Here is a 15,484-nt window from a genome sequence, read left to right as displayed (position 1 = left end):
ACATCAAAAGTTGATACCCGGTCTTGGTAAAGCAAGACATACACCACTAGCTTGAAGGATAGGGTAGTAGTACTACTGTATGAGATCAGTCGAAGAAACATGGATTCTAATTTTATTATTATTCAACATCTCGGGACTTGATCCTCCCCCACTTTTGTCCTTTCGGCACTTGTAAACTAAATGGACAAATGAAGTTTGATCATATCGCATGCTCCCCTTTCCACTCACAATTCCATTCTAGTCATTTATTTGGGTCGTATTGGTTCGCGAATTTGACCGCGTGATTGATGTTCATGAGAAACCATGATTGCGATTTGTCATATTTATCTTCAGCCACGGAGTTGTGGCTGTACTCGAAGGTGATGAGATGGGAATGAAAGAACAGATAGGAGAATCAAGAAGGAGATAAAGAAGGGTTTGTTGCTTGTCTGAATTTTGACGGGCTTGAAGCTGGTGAGACCAGACGTGTGTGAATATTAGTTTGGGGGAGGTCAGATGACAGGCATTGTTATATGGTAGAGAGATATTGGCTGGACAATTTGGCATGGAAATTGAGAAAACTAGTGAATTAGCATGCGTCGCCAATGCACCCCTTAAGCAATTGCTTGGGTTTGCTAATTCTCGGCAAATTTGTAGGATGAATTCGCGGCAATTGCCTGGATGGTTTTGGACATCTACTCCTTGCATCGTTGCTACCGTTTTCCGCTGACACTTCGATTTCGTTTTAAGTAATCTCGTTTTACAACTATATCTAGTTCATGTGCGAGTGTTACACATATCTTCAAGAAATAATCTTGAAAATGGACTGAAAGTTCATGCGCCACTGACTTGATATGAACTCTACCGTCTTTTTATCTTTTAGGCTCTATCTTGGCATTGGCCAAGGTGGTGGGTAAGTAAGGCCATTATACACATCTCCATCTCTTGCGGAGTGATGAACATGTACTCGATCTCTTGGATTTGCACACAGTATACCCCAAAGCTATGGCTCCTGAGCCTAACCCTCTGCGTTCACTGATATTATCGCAGTTCATTTTCACTGGCGTTGCCTATTTGCGGATGCTCGAGTAAAACGAACCTCTGACATAATAGGCACTCCCTGTTCTTCTAGCACCCGTCTCGTCTGTATTGATTGCAAACTTTCCACTTCGAAGGTACTCTTTCTGCAGAATTAGCTTGCTGAAAGATATCTGATTGTCTGTAAGGATAAGCTGCTAAGATCCTTTGGCACACAATCGTGGGCATATTGTTCCGATAACTGTGAACTTTCGAACTATTTCATCCCCTTGAACTCTGCGATCGATATCTCAATTCATATTGTACCCATTTAGACCGTCTTCTCGCCTGGTACTTGTTGCTAACAACCATCGATATCGCTGCATAATAATCTTTCGTTGGAAGTAGATGCAGATCCTAGTGGGTTTGTTTTTTCGTCCAACACATTGGATTACACTCCCCTCAGCGTAAATCGTGTATCAAGTAGCTGGTTTTTAGAAGCACTGTGTGGGATTTCCCGGGTGCAAGTTGATATACACGGGAGCTATTTTTAACTAGAAGCACCCTGGGCTGGCCATGAGTTTTTTGATATGCAATTGTAAGCTTAAAAGCTTTCTCTCAATATATGTGCACAAAGAGTAGATTTTGTGATACAACCAAAGTATATATCTTCACCAAGCAGGCGCACGCTATTCACATGGTGAAGTACAGGCTTTTGGAGCCAATACTGTGGTATATTTCCTCAAACTGAATTTGCAAGTAATCATTCATGTGAAATAAGGCCAAGTAAGTTTACTACAATGGACGGGCTGATTAGATTAGCAGAATTTCCTGACTAGAAGAACAAATTCCCATATCATTTGAGTTTCTTGATTCCAGCCTCACGAAGGTTTCAAAGCCCTCAATATTATACACTTATCTGAATGTTCTTGGTTTGACATATAATTCGTTGTCTGGATAGACACCATCCAATCATATCAAGATAAATATAGATATGACTGCTATGCATAGCCACAACGCCAAGGAATCCTCTATCCTCCAGGGCTTGGCTAGGTAAGCAGGCTTACATTTCAGCCTCAATCTAGTTTATACTCCCCTCATCACCTTGTGGAGCGAGCCTGATTTAGAATTCAACTTGTCTTGTTTTCCGTCGTTTCTTGTTCTTGCGCTCATCTAACTTTCTACCTCTCCGCTCTTCTTTCCGCTCCGCTTGCGCACTACATCCAAACTAGTTCTTGTATATAGTGCAAGCCCGCCCCACTCAATGTCTTTAGATCAATGAGTTGCAGTATGAATCTCTCTGTTCTCATCACTCTCTGGTTCATACAGCTCCCCCTCGGGGCCTACAATGCCTATATCGACATCAGCCATTTCCTAGCCCTTTTGTTACGCCAACATGTAATACCACTGCCTTTGTAAGTTTTATTTTGTCTCCAACTACATATCTATCACGTCCCGTGGCGATAACACGTTCTAATTCTCACCTCACTTATTCGACTTTTTCTTCAGTCTATGATCCTTCCCAATTCTGCCACCTTCTACACACTTCCACCTCAATTCCCAAGTCTCTCTACTCACCGTCATCTCCCTTACATTCCCCACTAACAATCCTTCTAGTATCCACCGCATAGTCTCTGTCACCTCTCTCATTGGCTTTATTCTCCTCCTTCGCGAACTTTATTTCCACTTCATATCCGTCAATCACCTACGGCCCCCTTACTATGCCCTGTCCAATCTCTTTCGATCCACACATGTGACTTTTCATATATCAGTGATTTCTGTCACCTTACAAAGTGCTCGATATCACCGTTATACATATTTCACTTGGGCACGACTAATAATTTTGCTGTATGTATTCATCTTGCTAATCGATCCCCAAACGAATCTGATAATTGCCCCCTACCGTCCCTCTAATCATCATGTCAAATCAAAATAGTAATATATATAAAACAGATTTTCATACTACACAGCATTGGCGTACGGCTCATGGAACTGGTATCTGCTGTGGCGAAATCGTCTTGATAGCAGTGACAACGAGAATGACGATGAGGGTTCTACCGAACCGGGAATGAATCTTGTACCACGCAAGATTCTCAGTCCATCTAATCTTATCTCCCGGAATAATTTCATTATTAAAACAATGCTTTGGATTCACGCGCCGCTTCACGTGATATCAAACGATCCTAGCCCCAACTTCGAGGAAAGAAGGGTCCAGGGGAAGTTGGCGGTGATAGTATTTTGGAGATCGAAAGTTCTTGGAGTTGGTTATATGCTTTTAAAAAGTCTCACTGGGACGCCCGCTCTTCTATCCCTAGTACGTAGATTCAGTCTCCGTTTTTTGCTAGAAATCAGACTTTGTGAATGATACTGCCAAGCTGACTGATCTCATAGATCCCATTACACCCACGATTTCCCGGTGAACCCTCAATTCAAATCACACAAAATGCTCGCAGTAAATGGAATTACAACAAACCAAAACTAGGACGCCATGACCAAGTTAAACCACCTTTACAAGGTCGACAGCCTCTCCTTGCTTCATTACGAGGACATCCATTACCTGCAGATATTACCCACTCTGACGAAGAAACCAATCACTCTACCGATATCGTGAGTCTTCACAGCATCCCTGATTACAATGAAGTCCCCACCCATCGTCCATCTACATCGCTCAACACAAACGATGTTCCAGACCGACAACTCGGCCCCGCTTACCTCTGTTTCTTAGACGATTCCTCATCTACCGGCTACTCCACTCGTCACGTATCTACTTGGGCTCAGTCACATGGAAACAGTTACCCTAACTACATATTCATATCTTATACCCGTCTTCAATTCTATACCATCATTTCCGGAGACCCCAGTTTGCCATCTTCTATTAATGCTCGCCGGCAGGCTGCCGCAGAGCAGGACATGGGAATGCTTATCCAGTTCGCGATACGCGCTACCAAGACCGCAGGTATTGATGCTTTTTGGATAGATTATGAGTGTATACGTCCCGAAGATGACGAAGATCCGGATAAGAGCATAGGAGAAGTATATCGGATATGTGATATTGTACGGGCATGTCACTCGATGGCTATAGTTGTCGGGCCACGATTTAACTTTACTAATTACACTCATGATGCCGTGGAGGGAGGTTCAGACGATCTTTCAAATACAAAAACACAATGGCTACGAGACTGGGGAAGTCGTCTCTGGACTGTTCCCGAAGCCCTTCTATGTCCGGGCGAACACCGCATTTCGATTTACACACCTGGTACTGCTGAGCCCGAATTAGTCGCGAAACGAAATCTTCCAGGTCGTGTTTGGGATGATGCCATTTCATTACGGCAGTTGATTGATCACTATGAATCTTCCATCCATCTCACGAAGTTGGAGTTGATCTCTATTGCCCTTGAATGTCTCAAGCGGCGCCAAACGGAGAAACGCATGGCCGGCGACGTAGCATATGCTCTGCAGGGATTACTACGTCAACGTCCTCGAGTTCTTCAATCCGATAGTGATTTCCAGGCTTTTGCAAGACTCTCTCTTGCCAACGATAGTGATATGATTCTTGAACGACTTCTCTGTCTCAAATTGAGGGATAACCGGGCACCTTGGCATGAGATGCAAGACGTCTGGGGAGCGAAATTATGGGACATCACGCCGATATGTCAGATTTCTGAAGTGGTGGAGAATAATACTGTGATATTAGGAGATGCGAAAGGTGCGATGGTAAATTGGGAGTTTCTTGAAGCAATTGATTACGAGGCTACACGTCCACAAAGATTTGGTTGGGGACTGTTGAGAGTTTGTTCGTATTTTAGTATCGTGTTTATAATTTCTGCGGTGGTGATGTCTCCATTTTGGACTCAACGATCTGGGAGAGGGTTCGATGCATTTTTTTCGAACTTCTGGAAGGTAGCTTTGAGTGTATTCATGGCGAATACCATTACAGTACCGTGGGTAGTTCGATACCTTTACAGAAATCCTGAAGTCCATCAAGCCCAGGCTAGACTGTATGGCATAGCTGGGCGTCCAAATTTGGGGAAGGTGGAAGAGCTGATGTTTGGATCTGATCAAGGTCGCTTACAGTGGACGGAAGGAGGGGATAGTGTGACTGATCATCCCGATGGTGACGAGTATAGCTATGAAAGCGGACTGAGATCGTTCACACTCATAGATACATGCACACTATCAGCGATTCCATTCGAAGCCGAGCTTCCGCCATCAGTGGTATTGGCAGGCGCCCGCGCTCGTGGACTAGTACGGATGCTTTTGTGTTCTTACGATGCAAACACGGCGACATTGTGTAAAGAGGCGGTTGTGCGGATGGAGACTGTCGTACTTGACCGGATGCCAAAGTTAAATCGGGTGCGGTTTACTTTGAAACCGACAAGGGATGATGTGATAGTAGATAGTAGATGAAATAGACGCGAGAAGCCAGCTTCCCACTTTGTCTTGCCTAGATCTGTCTGGAGATAAAAAATTGTGTAGCACTAGTGGAATGTAAATGATACTCTTGCTTTCGCAAAATACATAATTTTTGACAACCGATTGTTATCATACATAGCAGTTCAACAAAATTCTGGTACTCAGACTAAATAAAAGGAACATCAAAGCTACGGGTTGTTGTGGACCTTCCACTCCTCCCAAAAGAAGAGACATAATCCACTACTATAAGCTGAAGCAAAACAACAATGACAGTCAGGACTCGGGAGCCCTAAGAATTATATTAATAAACAGGATAACTCGACCTCAGGCAATCGACATTTTGAAGCTGCTGAATCTAGTGAAGTGCCACTTTGGTATCCGAATATAGAGCAATCATTTTAATCTGTAGAGTGAAATACTAGGATTGTCGACCGAGTGCTTCATGACCCCGTATTGCAGGACAGTAAAATGAAAAGTCTATCGAGTCCAATTAGGATCTTTGTTGTATTTATTTGCTTTGTTATGATTGCGGCGTACCTGCATAGCGATGTTGTGCGGTGTGATTCCAACTTGTCAGTCTCTCAATATTGTGCGTAGAATATAGTTGCTAAACACATTTCTGTTTTCATTAATTTATGGATCACCTTCGCTCCTTTAGCTCAGTGGTAGAGCGGAAGATTGCAGTCTCGTACAATTATCTTCAGGTCAATCGTTCGAACCGGTTAGGGAGCTTCAATTGCTCTTCTGTGAAGAATCTATATCTTTTGCAATTTTTGGCTTATCAAGTATGGTTCTCTGGATCATTCTTGTTTCCTCTTTTGTTTCTTTTTCTCGTTCTTTCCCTACCCGTGGACCTACTAAATGATGGATTCACGAAGCTTAGTCAGGTGGATACAGTCTTCGGAATGGTATTAGCTTCTGAGCCTCCTCTTAGCTAAGCACGTGGAGATTTGGAGATAATCATCTGATAAGTGGAAGCGAGATAACCCCTTCATCTTTTCTCCGTCCTCACCGCATCACCAAGTAAAATCCACATCAACAAAGAACATCCAAATGTGATTCTTGTTGTACCAATTGGAGTTTTTAAAATGCTTAAAGTTGTCTAGTAATTACGGTAACAATATCGGATTCCCGGCTCAGAGTTTGCAGTGCAACTGTTGGGTATTGGCATTGGTGGCAGGAAAGATGGTTGTTTAACCACACCATCGGTGTAATGTCTTCTTCCGGAAGGCTCTTCTTCAAACCCAAGGATTAGACCGCGGCATCCTAAACTCTACTATACGGGGAGATGCCGGTACTCTACAAGATACAACCTCACAAGCTTTGTTCCCCTCATGTCCACCTGAACTTTACTCGATCTATTCACGAACGCCTTACATTTTTTGCACGTGCGCATGGAAAAACAATTGCTTGGCCTTACAGAAGGTGAAGAGTGACAGGTACCATGCGTGGGTCACATTCTTGTAATCTCCGCAATTCCACTTCACCAGGTACCACCAAGTCGACCCCGTTTTTTATGAGGTGAGGTGAATGGACAATTACTTTTGCCTTCAGGAGTTTGTGTATATAATGGCTTGATTGACCCAACGATGGGAGGTTACAGAAGCTTCTCTCGCCGTCGCTTTCTCGGTCCCCAAGTCAATTATTGAAACTGTACAATCTTCAGTTCTGCACCGAGCCATCAATCATGCGTTTCGCAACTGCATCTTTAGCATTGCTTCCAGCTGTTGCACAGGCAGTTAACATTGTTTCTGCCAACGATGATGGTTGGGCCGAGATCAATATCAGAACTCTGTACAATTCTCTGACCAGTGCGGGACATGATGTTCTGGTTTCTGCCCCAGCGGAGAACAAGAGTGGTTCAGGTATGAAACCGTAGCTCCCTTTAGTATTCCAAGGAATAAATCTAACCATTGCGAAAAGGTTCTCTAACTGGTACACCTACTGTCCTCACAGAGGCATGCGAATATAATTCCTGTCCAAGTGGAAGTCCAGCCGTAGGCTATAATAGCTCAGCCCCTCAATTCAACTACGTCAACTCTTACCCTGCTACTGCGATGGAGTATGGCATCAAAACGTTAGCTCCAGGATACTTTGGAGGTGCCCCTGACCTTGCTGTTACTGGGCCAAACGTTGGAGGTATGTATTTGACTGCAATGGACGTTAGTAAAATGAAGACTAATGACTGGTAGTCAACACTGGCGTTATATCTTTCGTCTCCGGTACTGTTGGAGCAGCGATCGAGGCCGTAGAGCTCGGTGTACCAGCAATTGCCTTCAGTGGAGCCGAAGGATCCGCAACCGCCTGGAACGTTGCAGCACCCGCCTATGCCACTATCTATGGCGAACTAGGCGCGATAATAGTCGATGCCATCGTCGCTTCTGGTACCCCATATCTCCCAGCCGAAACATTCTTGAATGTCAATTTCCCTGAAACTACCGATTGCACGTCGGCGTCTGATTTCAGCTTCGTTCTCTCCAGAATTTACACTGCGGTTCCATTGGTTAGTGGTACCGATGTCGTAACTTGCAACAATGGAGGTAGACTTCCTACTGAGACTAAGGTTGTTGGAACCGATGGATGCTATGCCAGTATCAGTCTTGGTGGAACAAACAAGAGGGATAGTAGTGCTGCCAACCAAGCAATTGTTTTGAGCAAGCTCTCTAGTATTCTTACATGCTTACCTTAAGTGAGAGGGATGTAATTTAATGTATCACTGGCCCATTATCATTGGCGGGGAAATCGAAATGACCTCCGCATGGATTCATTAAATTAGATATCCTAATTGAAAGTCATAATGAACCAAACTCCTGCTTTATAAGCTATACTAGGCACGAAAGTGAACAATCTGTTATTGAACACGAAAAATTTGGAAAGGAATGGTGCCTGATCCATTTGCAACTCTTCTGACCAATCTGTACCACTAAAATCGGCGACAAATGCGTAATGATCAATTATCTTGATACAGTGAAGTACAATCCACGAGTCGCACCCCAGTAGTAAAATGATATATCTGCAGGTCAGATGGGGTTCGCAGCCGTACCTATTCTCCTACCTTCGGTTATAAACATCGAACAAGGAGCTTTCCTTTCAACTATGGTATCGAGAGCCTGCGGGATTTGGTCCTGGAATCTCATTGGATAAGGCGATTGTTACGATCTCTTCGTACTAAGGCTTGTCACTGTACGAAGGCTTGTGAAGAACGCTATGTATGAACCGCGACTTAGTTGGAGGTCAAATAGGCCGTTAAAAATAGATACCAAAGACAATGGACAATTGGAAATGGGAGGTTGACTGATTGGTTGAGTTTGCATCCGATATCAATTGATCTATACACCGCCGTCTCTGCGTGGACACGCACATTCCATGTTCAAGGATGAAAAAAAAAGAATGGTTGTGCAATACAAAAGAGATCACACAAAAGACTACGACATATCGTCAGAAAGTCACGTGATATACCAATCTTATCTTATCTAATCATCATGCGGGCCAGTGTACAACTTCAATCACAAACAATCAAGCTGTAGGCCAATTGACTTACAGCATTGACCCTGACAGCTTTGGATTCTGTCCGTGAATGGACTATCTGTTCGATTCCACTTCAGATTTTCTGATCTCCCCTCGAACCTTTCGCATGGATCACACCAAAAGAATCGACCTTGCCTGTGCTGAATGCCGACAAAGGAAGCGCAAATGCGATGGGAAAAAACCACAATGTTCTTCATGCCAGGCCCAGGAAAGAGAGTGTGTTTATGACTATGAGCGAAGTAATCGAAAGTGAGAATGAACTTTGATCTCTACTCTCTAGTACTGTCAGGGTAGAGTTAGAGCTTGCTAATCTATTTCCGCTCAGACGCAAGAGAGACCCAGAAGAGGTTGAACAACTCGAAGAACAAATTGAGATCCTTCTACAAAGGGTGAAAGAATTAGAGAATGAAGCTTCTCCTGGTATCTCTACGCGTAATGCTACTCTAGGATCAACATCTTTGCCCACAAGGCCAGGACTGGATGGGCTTTCTGGAGCTCCTTCTGACCAAGAAACGCGATCGGCTTCCGCAGTCGACGAGGTAGGAAATTTGTTGTGGAAGCTTAAGATAGACAGCAACGGAGACACTTCATTTGTTGGCCCGTCATCTAACTTCCAGTTTATATCTGCTGCTCAGGAATCCAGAAGCCATAGCCAACTTCAAAGCAATCTGATGATTACGGCATCTGATATGCCTTCCTTAGACCAGTGTCTTGCGGATAAAGCGTTGCAACAGGAGCTCTTTGATGTCTTCAGATCTGCTGTGAACCCAAGCAATCAATTTCTTGATCCGAGTTTTCTCAACAAATTCGATGTTCTTTCTGCTGGAGCTAACTTGGATGAGATATTGCTACGAACTTCAATGTTTGCTCTTGCAGCTTGTTTTTCCGCGCGAGAAGATGCTACTCATATCGGCGATATATTTTACAAGAGCGCTGAGAATATTGTCCAGCAGTGTTGTCGAAGCTGTCCATCGCTTATTACCGTTCGGGCGTTGGCAATACTGTGCTGGCGGGATCTCACCTTAGACAATGAAAATACGGCTTGGATGTATAACTGTTAGTCTCATTAACAGTCCCAAGAGCATTGATCATTAACAAGTATCTTCTCTTAATAGGTATGGGCGCAGCTCTAACAACACAACTTGGCTTGCATGTGGTGAATCTACAGAATATCGCAGGTATATCACCTGAAAGCAAAGACTCACGTATCCGAACATTCTGGCTTTGGTTTCGCATCGACCGGTAAGCTTTGCAAACATATTTATGGATATCGACTGATTTTCAAAGAATTGCTACATTCAGCTTAGGAAGACAATGCTGTATACCCTGGACTCGTATCAGAACTCCATGGTTAGAGAGTATTCTAACATCATCAGCGACGCTCCCAGAGCTCGTTTTCAATTACGAGTGTCAGCTTCTTTTTTTATTCGACCAATATATGGATCAAATGTATGGTCAGCTAGGTATAGCCAGTTTTCATTGCTAATAGCTGTAGTTACTCATTCCAGTTCCATGATTTGGACAGCCAAAGCCGCAATAAACTTTTATTCGATGCCCGCGAAGCCTTATGCACCTTCTATAATGAAATGAATAGACAGCTATTGAGCGAAAGGAACGGACAGTCTAGCACCACTATCAATCTTCGAATGACATATCACATGTGCCTCATATTGGTGCAGCGACCCCTATTGCGCGAAGACTCCAATGGTGCTCTCTACTGCATGGCTGTGCAATCATCAAACTCCTCAGCTGTCTCTATTACGAATTTGCTCCGAGACTATCGAAAAGCCGGATGCCTCCGAACCGCTCCTTTTGTCGTAGTACACCATATTCTTACCGCAGCGATTATGCATCTGCTTAGTGTAACCTCCTCCAATGGTACTTTTCGTAAGCGGTCAATCACTCGATTTCGAGAGTGTATAGAAGCACTGGGAGAAATGAAGTATGCTTGGAAGCGATTGCGAAAGGCCATCGCGTTGCTTCAAGAACTTGCGCATAGATGGTCTGTAGTATTTGCACTGCCAATGCGACTAAGCTATCCTCTGCCCGCGCACTCCCAAAATGATATTTTAGGCCAACCTAAAGATCAATCATCGATGGAATACCAAATCACAGCTGCTTCGGAAGCTCACAACAAAGACGGCAGTTTTGCAAGTTTCTACTCGGCCGACAAGCTCGAAAATCTTCCTTTGAAGGACGATCTTCCCGCAACAGAAATCAATGAAGGTAGTGGCTTTGCAAATTCTGACTTCACGTTGGGAATTTATGAGATGGGTGACCCGTTTCAATTAAACGATATGAATTGGTTATTTCCTCCTATAGATCAACCTTAAACAACCATTTCTCTATCTTTACGAGTCCATAACTTGCTCTCCTCCAACACAAATATGCCTCATTTAGGTACAGAGATAGTCAACGCAGTTGTGGTATCCGCCCATGATCGTATTTTCTTTCCAAATATATACATTGGAACTGTCATCAGCATGATGCCTAAATTCAACGCCGTAAAAGTTAAGAAAATACAAGAGGGCCAGCTGCAGTATAATAATCGTTGAAAACGAATGTGAGACCGAAAACAAAGGCGCTTTTAACAACCTAAAATAAGTTTTAGACAACTGCTTTCTCATCTTGTCTTCAACGAAATGATAGCTTACCATAGCAAGACCAAAGGCTTCACTGGGTCGCTGACCGCATACATCGTTGGTATATGCAACAACGCCGGTGCACCCAGCACCAACCGCAAAATTCGAAATCGCCATAAACACACCGCACGCGACTGGCAAGAGGCTTTCATCAATGGCAGCTCCAAGACCAAATCCACCGATAGCCATGGTAATAAATGCCGGTATAATAATAAGAAAACGAAACTCTGGCTCATACATTCCACGATTACGTAGTGCCAGATACCCGACTATCTTGTCGCAAGCCCACCCCGCTGTGAGCGTTCCGACTGTCGATCCAATCAAACGTGCGATTCCGGCAAGGTTTCCGACTGCAGTTATGCTCATATTATATGGTTCTACTCCAAATATTCGAGAGACCACAGCACCGATTAGAATGATCCATGTGAAAACCACTGACCACATCAGGCATACCCAGAGAACTGCAGGGTGTGCTAAGAGGATAACTGGATCTATACAAAGTTTGAAGACACGGCTTTGGTTGCGAAACTTTGCAGCGCCAAACCCAAAATGATATTTCCAACTGGATGTTTGAGAATACCTTTCAACATCTAAGCTTCTGATCTCAAGATTTGGTGAGCTTATAGTCGGCGCCGGTTGGTCGGATTTTTATTTTGAGGAAGTTGAGTTATCTCCGGAGATATCGACTTCAAAGGAGTTGTCTAAGCCTGTGTTGCGGTAGAAAGTCGTCTCGGGGAAGCAGACAGTGATCGCTGCCAGAATTACAATCCAAAGAATTGCTAGAAGCCAGAAGCTCCAATGCCAGGACACACTGGAGATAATATATCCATTCACAATCGGCGTGAGATTGTTTGAAATCATGACGCTGAAATTCTAAAGTCCAATACGTCTCCCTCGCTCGTGCACAAAGAATACATCGGTAATCGAAGCTGTACCCGCCACCGCAAAAAAGCCGCCCATTCCAAATCCTATGGTGATAAGTCAACAGTGCTCAAAGTGTTCCAGAAAAACTTTCACTGGAACTCGCCTTGTATTACGCGCGCCGCCAATAGGGAATTATATGAACTTGCTGCGCCAGCCCAGGCACATCGAGCAATATGACGACCGCAGTAAAACCAGGCACAAGAACCGGTCCGAGTGACCCGGCTGCACATGCCCCGAAAATAATAGTCGAGAAGAGGAGTCCTTTCTTATATCGAGGCCAGTTCAATGGATCTAATGGCGAGTCGGATGGCTTGGGAACAAGGAAAAGTCGCGTCTCGACTCCGTCTGGGTCAGATGCATTGCACAAATTTTCTAGGAGATTCGTTCCAGATGGGATTGCGCTTGACACTGGCTCCAAAATGCCGAAAGCCATTTGGATTTTACTTTTAAAGAACAGATGGGCAATTTGCTCACTAATGGAGCTGTTTCAACTTTCTTCGAAATGTGAAGATAATGAAAAGGAATGGATACATGTTTCTAGAGCAAACCACTGCGTCTTCTTATATCTTAAATCCATTTCAGTCTATCTAGACTTTTGATATCCAATATATGCCATTAATTTCATCTTATCAAGTGGCTTGGTTGATGTGATTTTAGTCCTATCAGACAATCAGGCGGCTCCAACATGCCGCCGCGATAGCTTCATGTCATGGCATTATCCGAGGTTCAGCCGATATACAACTAACCAACCACCAGTGAACCAATTCATCGGAGGTAATATCTTCATATCTTATACAATTTAGCATTTGCCCACGAGAAATTATAAATAGGCAACTATTTATCTTTCCTAAAGAGTTTTGTATTCACGGAAATAACACAACTTTCGGTACAATTCAGCAACAATTCAGCAATAATGACCCAAATACCGATACCACCCAGATATGTACGAGTTGCAGTGACACAATTTGAGCCTATTTGGCTTGACTTGTAAAAGACAGTCGATAAAACATATCTTCTTATCAAAGAAGCGTCTGTGAATGGAGCAAAACTGGTCTCATTCCCAGAATGCTGGATTCCAGGATATCCATCATGGATATGGTAGCCATTCCTCCAGTCTTAGATTTTAAGTTCTCGCTAATGATGGATAAATATTCAAGGACTCTAAGTGTTGATTTTGATCTCTCCATTGTCTATATCAAGGACTCATTACGCATCGACTCACCCGAAACTGGCTACATATATACAGCAGCGAAAGAAGGCAATGTAGCAGTCGTGTTAGGTTTTAGCGAGAATTGGAATCACTCTCTTTACATTTCTCAAGCAATTATCGATCACGAAGGCATCATAAAATTGAAACGTCGAAAGCTCAAGGCTACACATATGGAGAGAACTGTATTTGGCGAGGCATCTGGCTCATCGTTGACAAACGTAGTTGAGCTGGCCGGCATTGGTCGAGTAGGAACTCTAGCCTGCTTGGAACATGCACTTCCTCTACTCAAATATCACAGCTATTGCCAGCGCAAAAGTATTCACGTCTCCCAGTGGCCACCAATATGGGAATATAGTGGAGGACCAGATCTTTGGTACATGTCTAGAGATGGTATGTTTTCATACTCCTGTTTAGAGATGATTAAGCTAATGGAGTGTCTTAAGGAAGCCGAACGCTTTCGCAGGCTTACGCCATAGAATCACAATCATTCGTCTTACATACTACAGCAGTGCTAAGTCAGGACGGAATCGATAGAATGAATACTAGTAATGGTCTTGTTATGAACATGCCGGGTGGAGGCACTTCTGCAATTTTCGGGCCTGATGGACGAAAATTGTCTGAAGACTTGCCAGATACAGTTGAAGGTTTCTTATATGCAGATCTCGATCTGGATGAAATTCTAAAATCGAGGAGTTTCTTGAATGTTTGTGGCCATTACAGTCGACCTGATTTGCTGACTATTAGTGTTAACGATATGGAAAGGGTCTTGGCGAACAGTGCATAGAATTTGTTGATAGACAATGTATATAATACTTCATTTCGTTTCTCTTCCAAGTTGTCTCGGAAGAAAACGTAAGTGCCTTGATGTGAACTTCGGTATACCCCATTTTACAACTTCAAATTCGCTTTATCGTCTCAACCGATATGAAATTTCTCAGCCTCGTACAAGCTTTTTGATCAGGAAGTTAGTTTGATCGCTAATGGCAGCCGCGGACAGACCTTTCGTGCATCGTATCATTTGAACAACTATTATCGTTTCACTAGTTGTCTTTCACTCATCACCAAAATTGAACATCTGTCTTGTTAAGTTTTTCAATCACTGATACTGTGGTTATTTCTGTAAACATACGGAATTAGTCACTAAAATTCCAATCATGCTAGAATCCGAGTTCCTGAATCATCTATCTACTATCTTTTTCCGACTAACTCCACATATGGAGTGAAGAAGCCTATTTAAACGGTGCCCAGAGACAGAGCAGGTAATTTCTAAATGATATTACATTGTCGATCAAAAGACAGTAATCGCATTTGTTTTCCGTTATCCAGGCGGCTCCAACTTGCCGCCTTCAAAACTTTAAGCGAAGGGGGATGCTTAGGTGTGTATGATCAAGAAATACCAAACTAAACTAACGAAATGCTAATAAATCAATACAGATAAGATAAGAAGTTGTAAATATTGCTATCAAGATTAAATTTCTATGGATGTCCGAAGGATATCTTAGACGGTTCAATGTTAGACTTGAGTGTACATTTGAAGCTTAAATCATTTCTCAATAAGTCATCACATAATGAATTGACTTACACTCATTTCGATTAGTTTAGAAGGACTGTTCCATTCCATTTCAATGTCTAGTCTAGTCTGGTTTATAATTGAACATTGTACCTATGCTTAAATGTCCACTCCCGTATCAACGTGGAAGTACTTTCATCCAGTACAACTAGATATTGATTCCTCGATTCAGCAAAGAATGATCTCGTCTAGTAGATCCTA

The 15,484-nt window shown here is 43.2% G+C and overlaps 5 protein-coding genes across 5 annotated transcripts; 4 read left to right on the top strand and 1 right to left on the bottom strand.

Moving 5' to 3' along the window:
- Positions 1-1,725: 1,725 nt before the first annotated feature.
- On the top strand, positions 1,726-5,525 carry EAF01_010477 (uncharacterized protein). Its single transcript, XM_038918734.1, has 4 exons — positions 1,726-2,411; positions 2,614-2,844; positions 2,950-3,310; positions 3,388-5,525. The coding sequence occupies exons 1-4, from the start codon at positions 2,275-2,277 to the stop codon at positions 5,401-5,403; spliced, it is 2,745 nt and encodes a 914-aa protein (XP_038765959.1). The 5' UTR covers positions 1,726-2,274; the 3' UTR covers positions 5,404-5,525.
- Positions 5,526-7,096: 1,571 nt separating this feature from the next.
- EAF01_010476 (uncharacterized protein) lies at positions 7,097-8,098 on the top strand (the record flags this gene model as incomplete). Its single annotated transcript, XM_038918733.1, has 3 exons — positions 7,097-7,274; positions 7,333-7,548; positions 7,602-8,098. The coding sequence occupies 3 exons, from the start codon at positions 7,097-7,099 to the stop codon at positions 8,096-8,098; spliced, it is 891 nt and encodes a 296-aa protein (XP_038765958.1).
- Positions 8,099-9,043: 945 nt separating this feature from the next.
- Positions 9,044-11,270, top strand: EAF01_010475 (uncharacterized protein; the record flags this gene model as incomplete). Its single annotated transcript, XM_038918732.1, has 5 exons — positions 9,044-9,186; positions 9,263-9,993; positions 10,053-10,179; positions 10,225-10,386; positions 10,433-11,270. The coding sequence occupies 5 exons, from the start codon at positions 9,044-9,046 to the stop codon at positions 11,268-11,270; spliced, it is 2,001 nt and encodes a 666-aa protein (XP_038765957.1).
- Positions 11,271-11,448: 178 nt separating this feature from the next.
- On the bottom strand, positions 11,449-12,936 carry EAF01_010474 (uncharacterized protein; the record flags this gene model as incomplete). Its single annotated transcript, XM_038918731.1, has 3 exons — positions 11,449-11,532; positions 11,592-12,141; positions 12,617-12,936. 3 exons carry the CDS (start codon positions 12,934-12,936, stop codon positions 11,449-11,451), a joined length of 954 nt encoding a protein of 317 aa, XP_038765956.1.
- A 480-nt stretch (positions 12,937-13,416) lies between these two features.
- EAF01_010473 (uncharacterized protein) lies at positions 13,417-14,497 on the top strand (the record flags this gene model as incomplete). The annotated part of the gene is made up of 3 exons (XM_038918730.1): positions 13,417-13,490; positions 13,529-14,103; positions 14,157-14,497. The coding sequence occupies 3 exons, from the start codon at positions 13,417-13,419 to the stop codon at positions 14,495-14,497; spliced, it is 990 nt and encodes a 329-aa protein (XP_038765955.1).
- Between the last annotated feature and the right edge of the window lie 987 nt (positions 14,498-15,484).

Source organism: Botrytis porri (genome assembly GCF_014898465.1).
Source record: "Botrytis porri strain MUCL 3234 chromosome Unknown BPOR_016, whole genome shotgun sequence".
Lineage (NCBI taxonomy): Eukaryota > Fungi > Ascomycota > Leotiomycetes > Helotiales > Sclerotiniaceae > Botrytis > Botrytis porri.
Note: the sequence above shows the minus strand (reverse complement) of the source record. Positions and strands in the feature narration are given on the sequence as shown.

What these genes read in the sequence shown, in the direction of transcription:
- EAF01_010477 (XM_038918734.1), top strand. Translation starts at nt 2,275, where the DNA reads ATGAGTTGCAGTATGAATCTCTCTGTTCTCATCACTCTCTGGTTCATA. An exon ending in GCACGACTAATAATTTTGCT is followed by an intron (nt 2,845 to 2,949) that starts GTATGTATTCAT and finishes TATATAAAACAG; the next exon opens with ATTTTCATACTACACAGCAT. An exon ending in CGCCCGCTCTTCTATCCCTA is followed by an intron (nt 3,311 to 3,387) that starts GTACGTAGATTC and finishes CTGATCTCATAG; the next exon opens with ATCCCATTACACCCACGATT.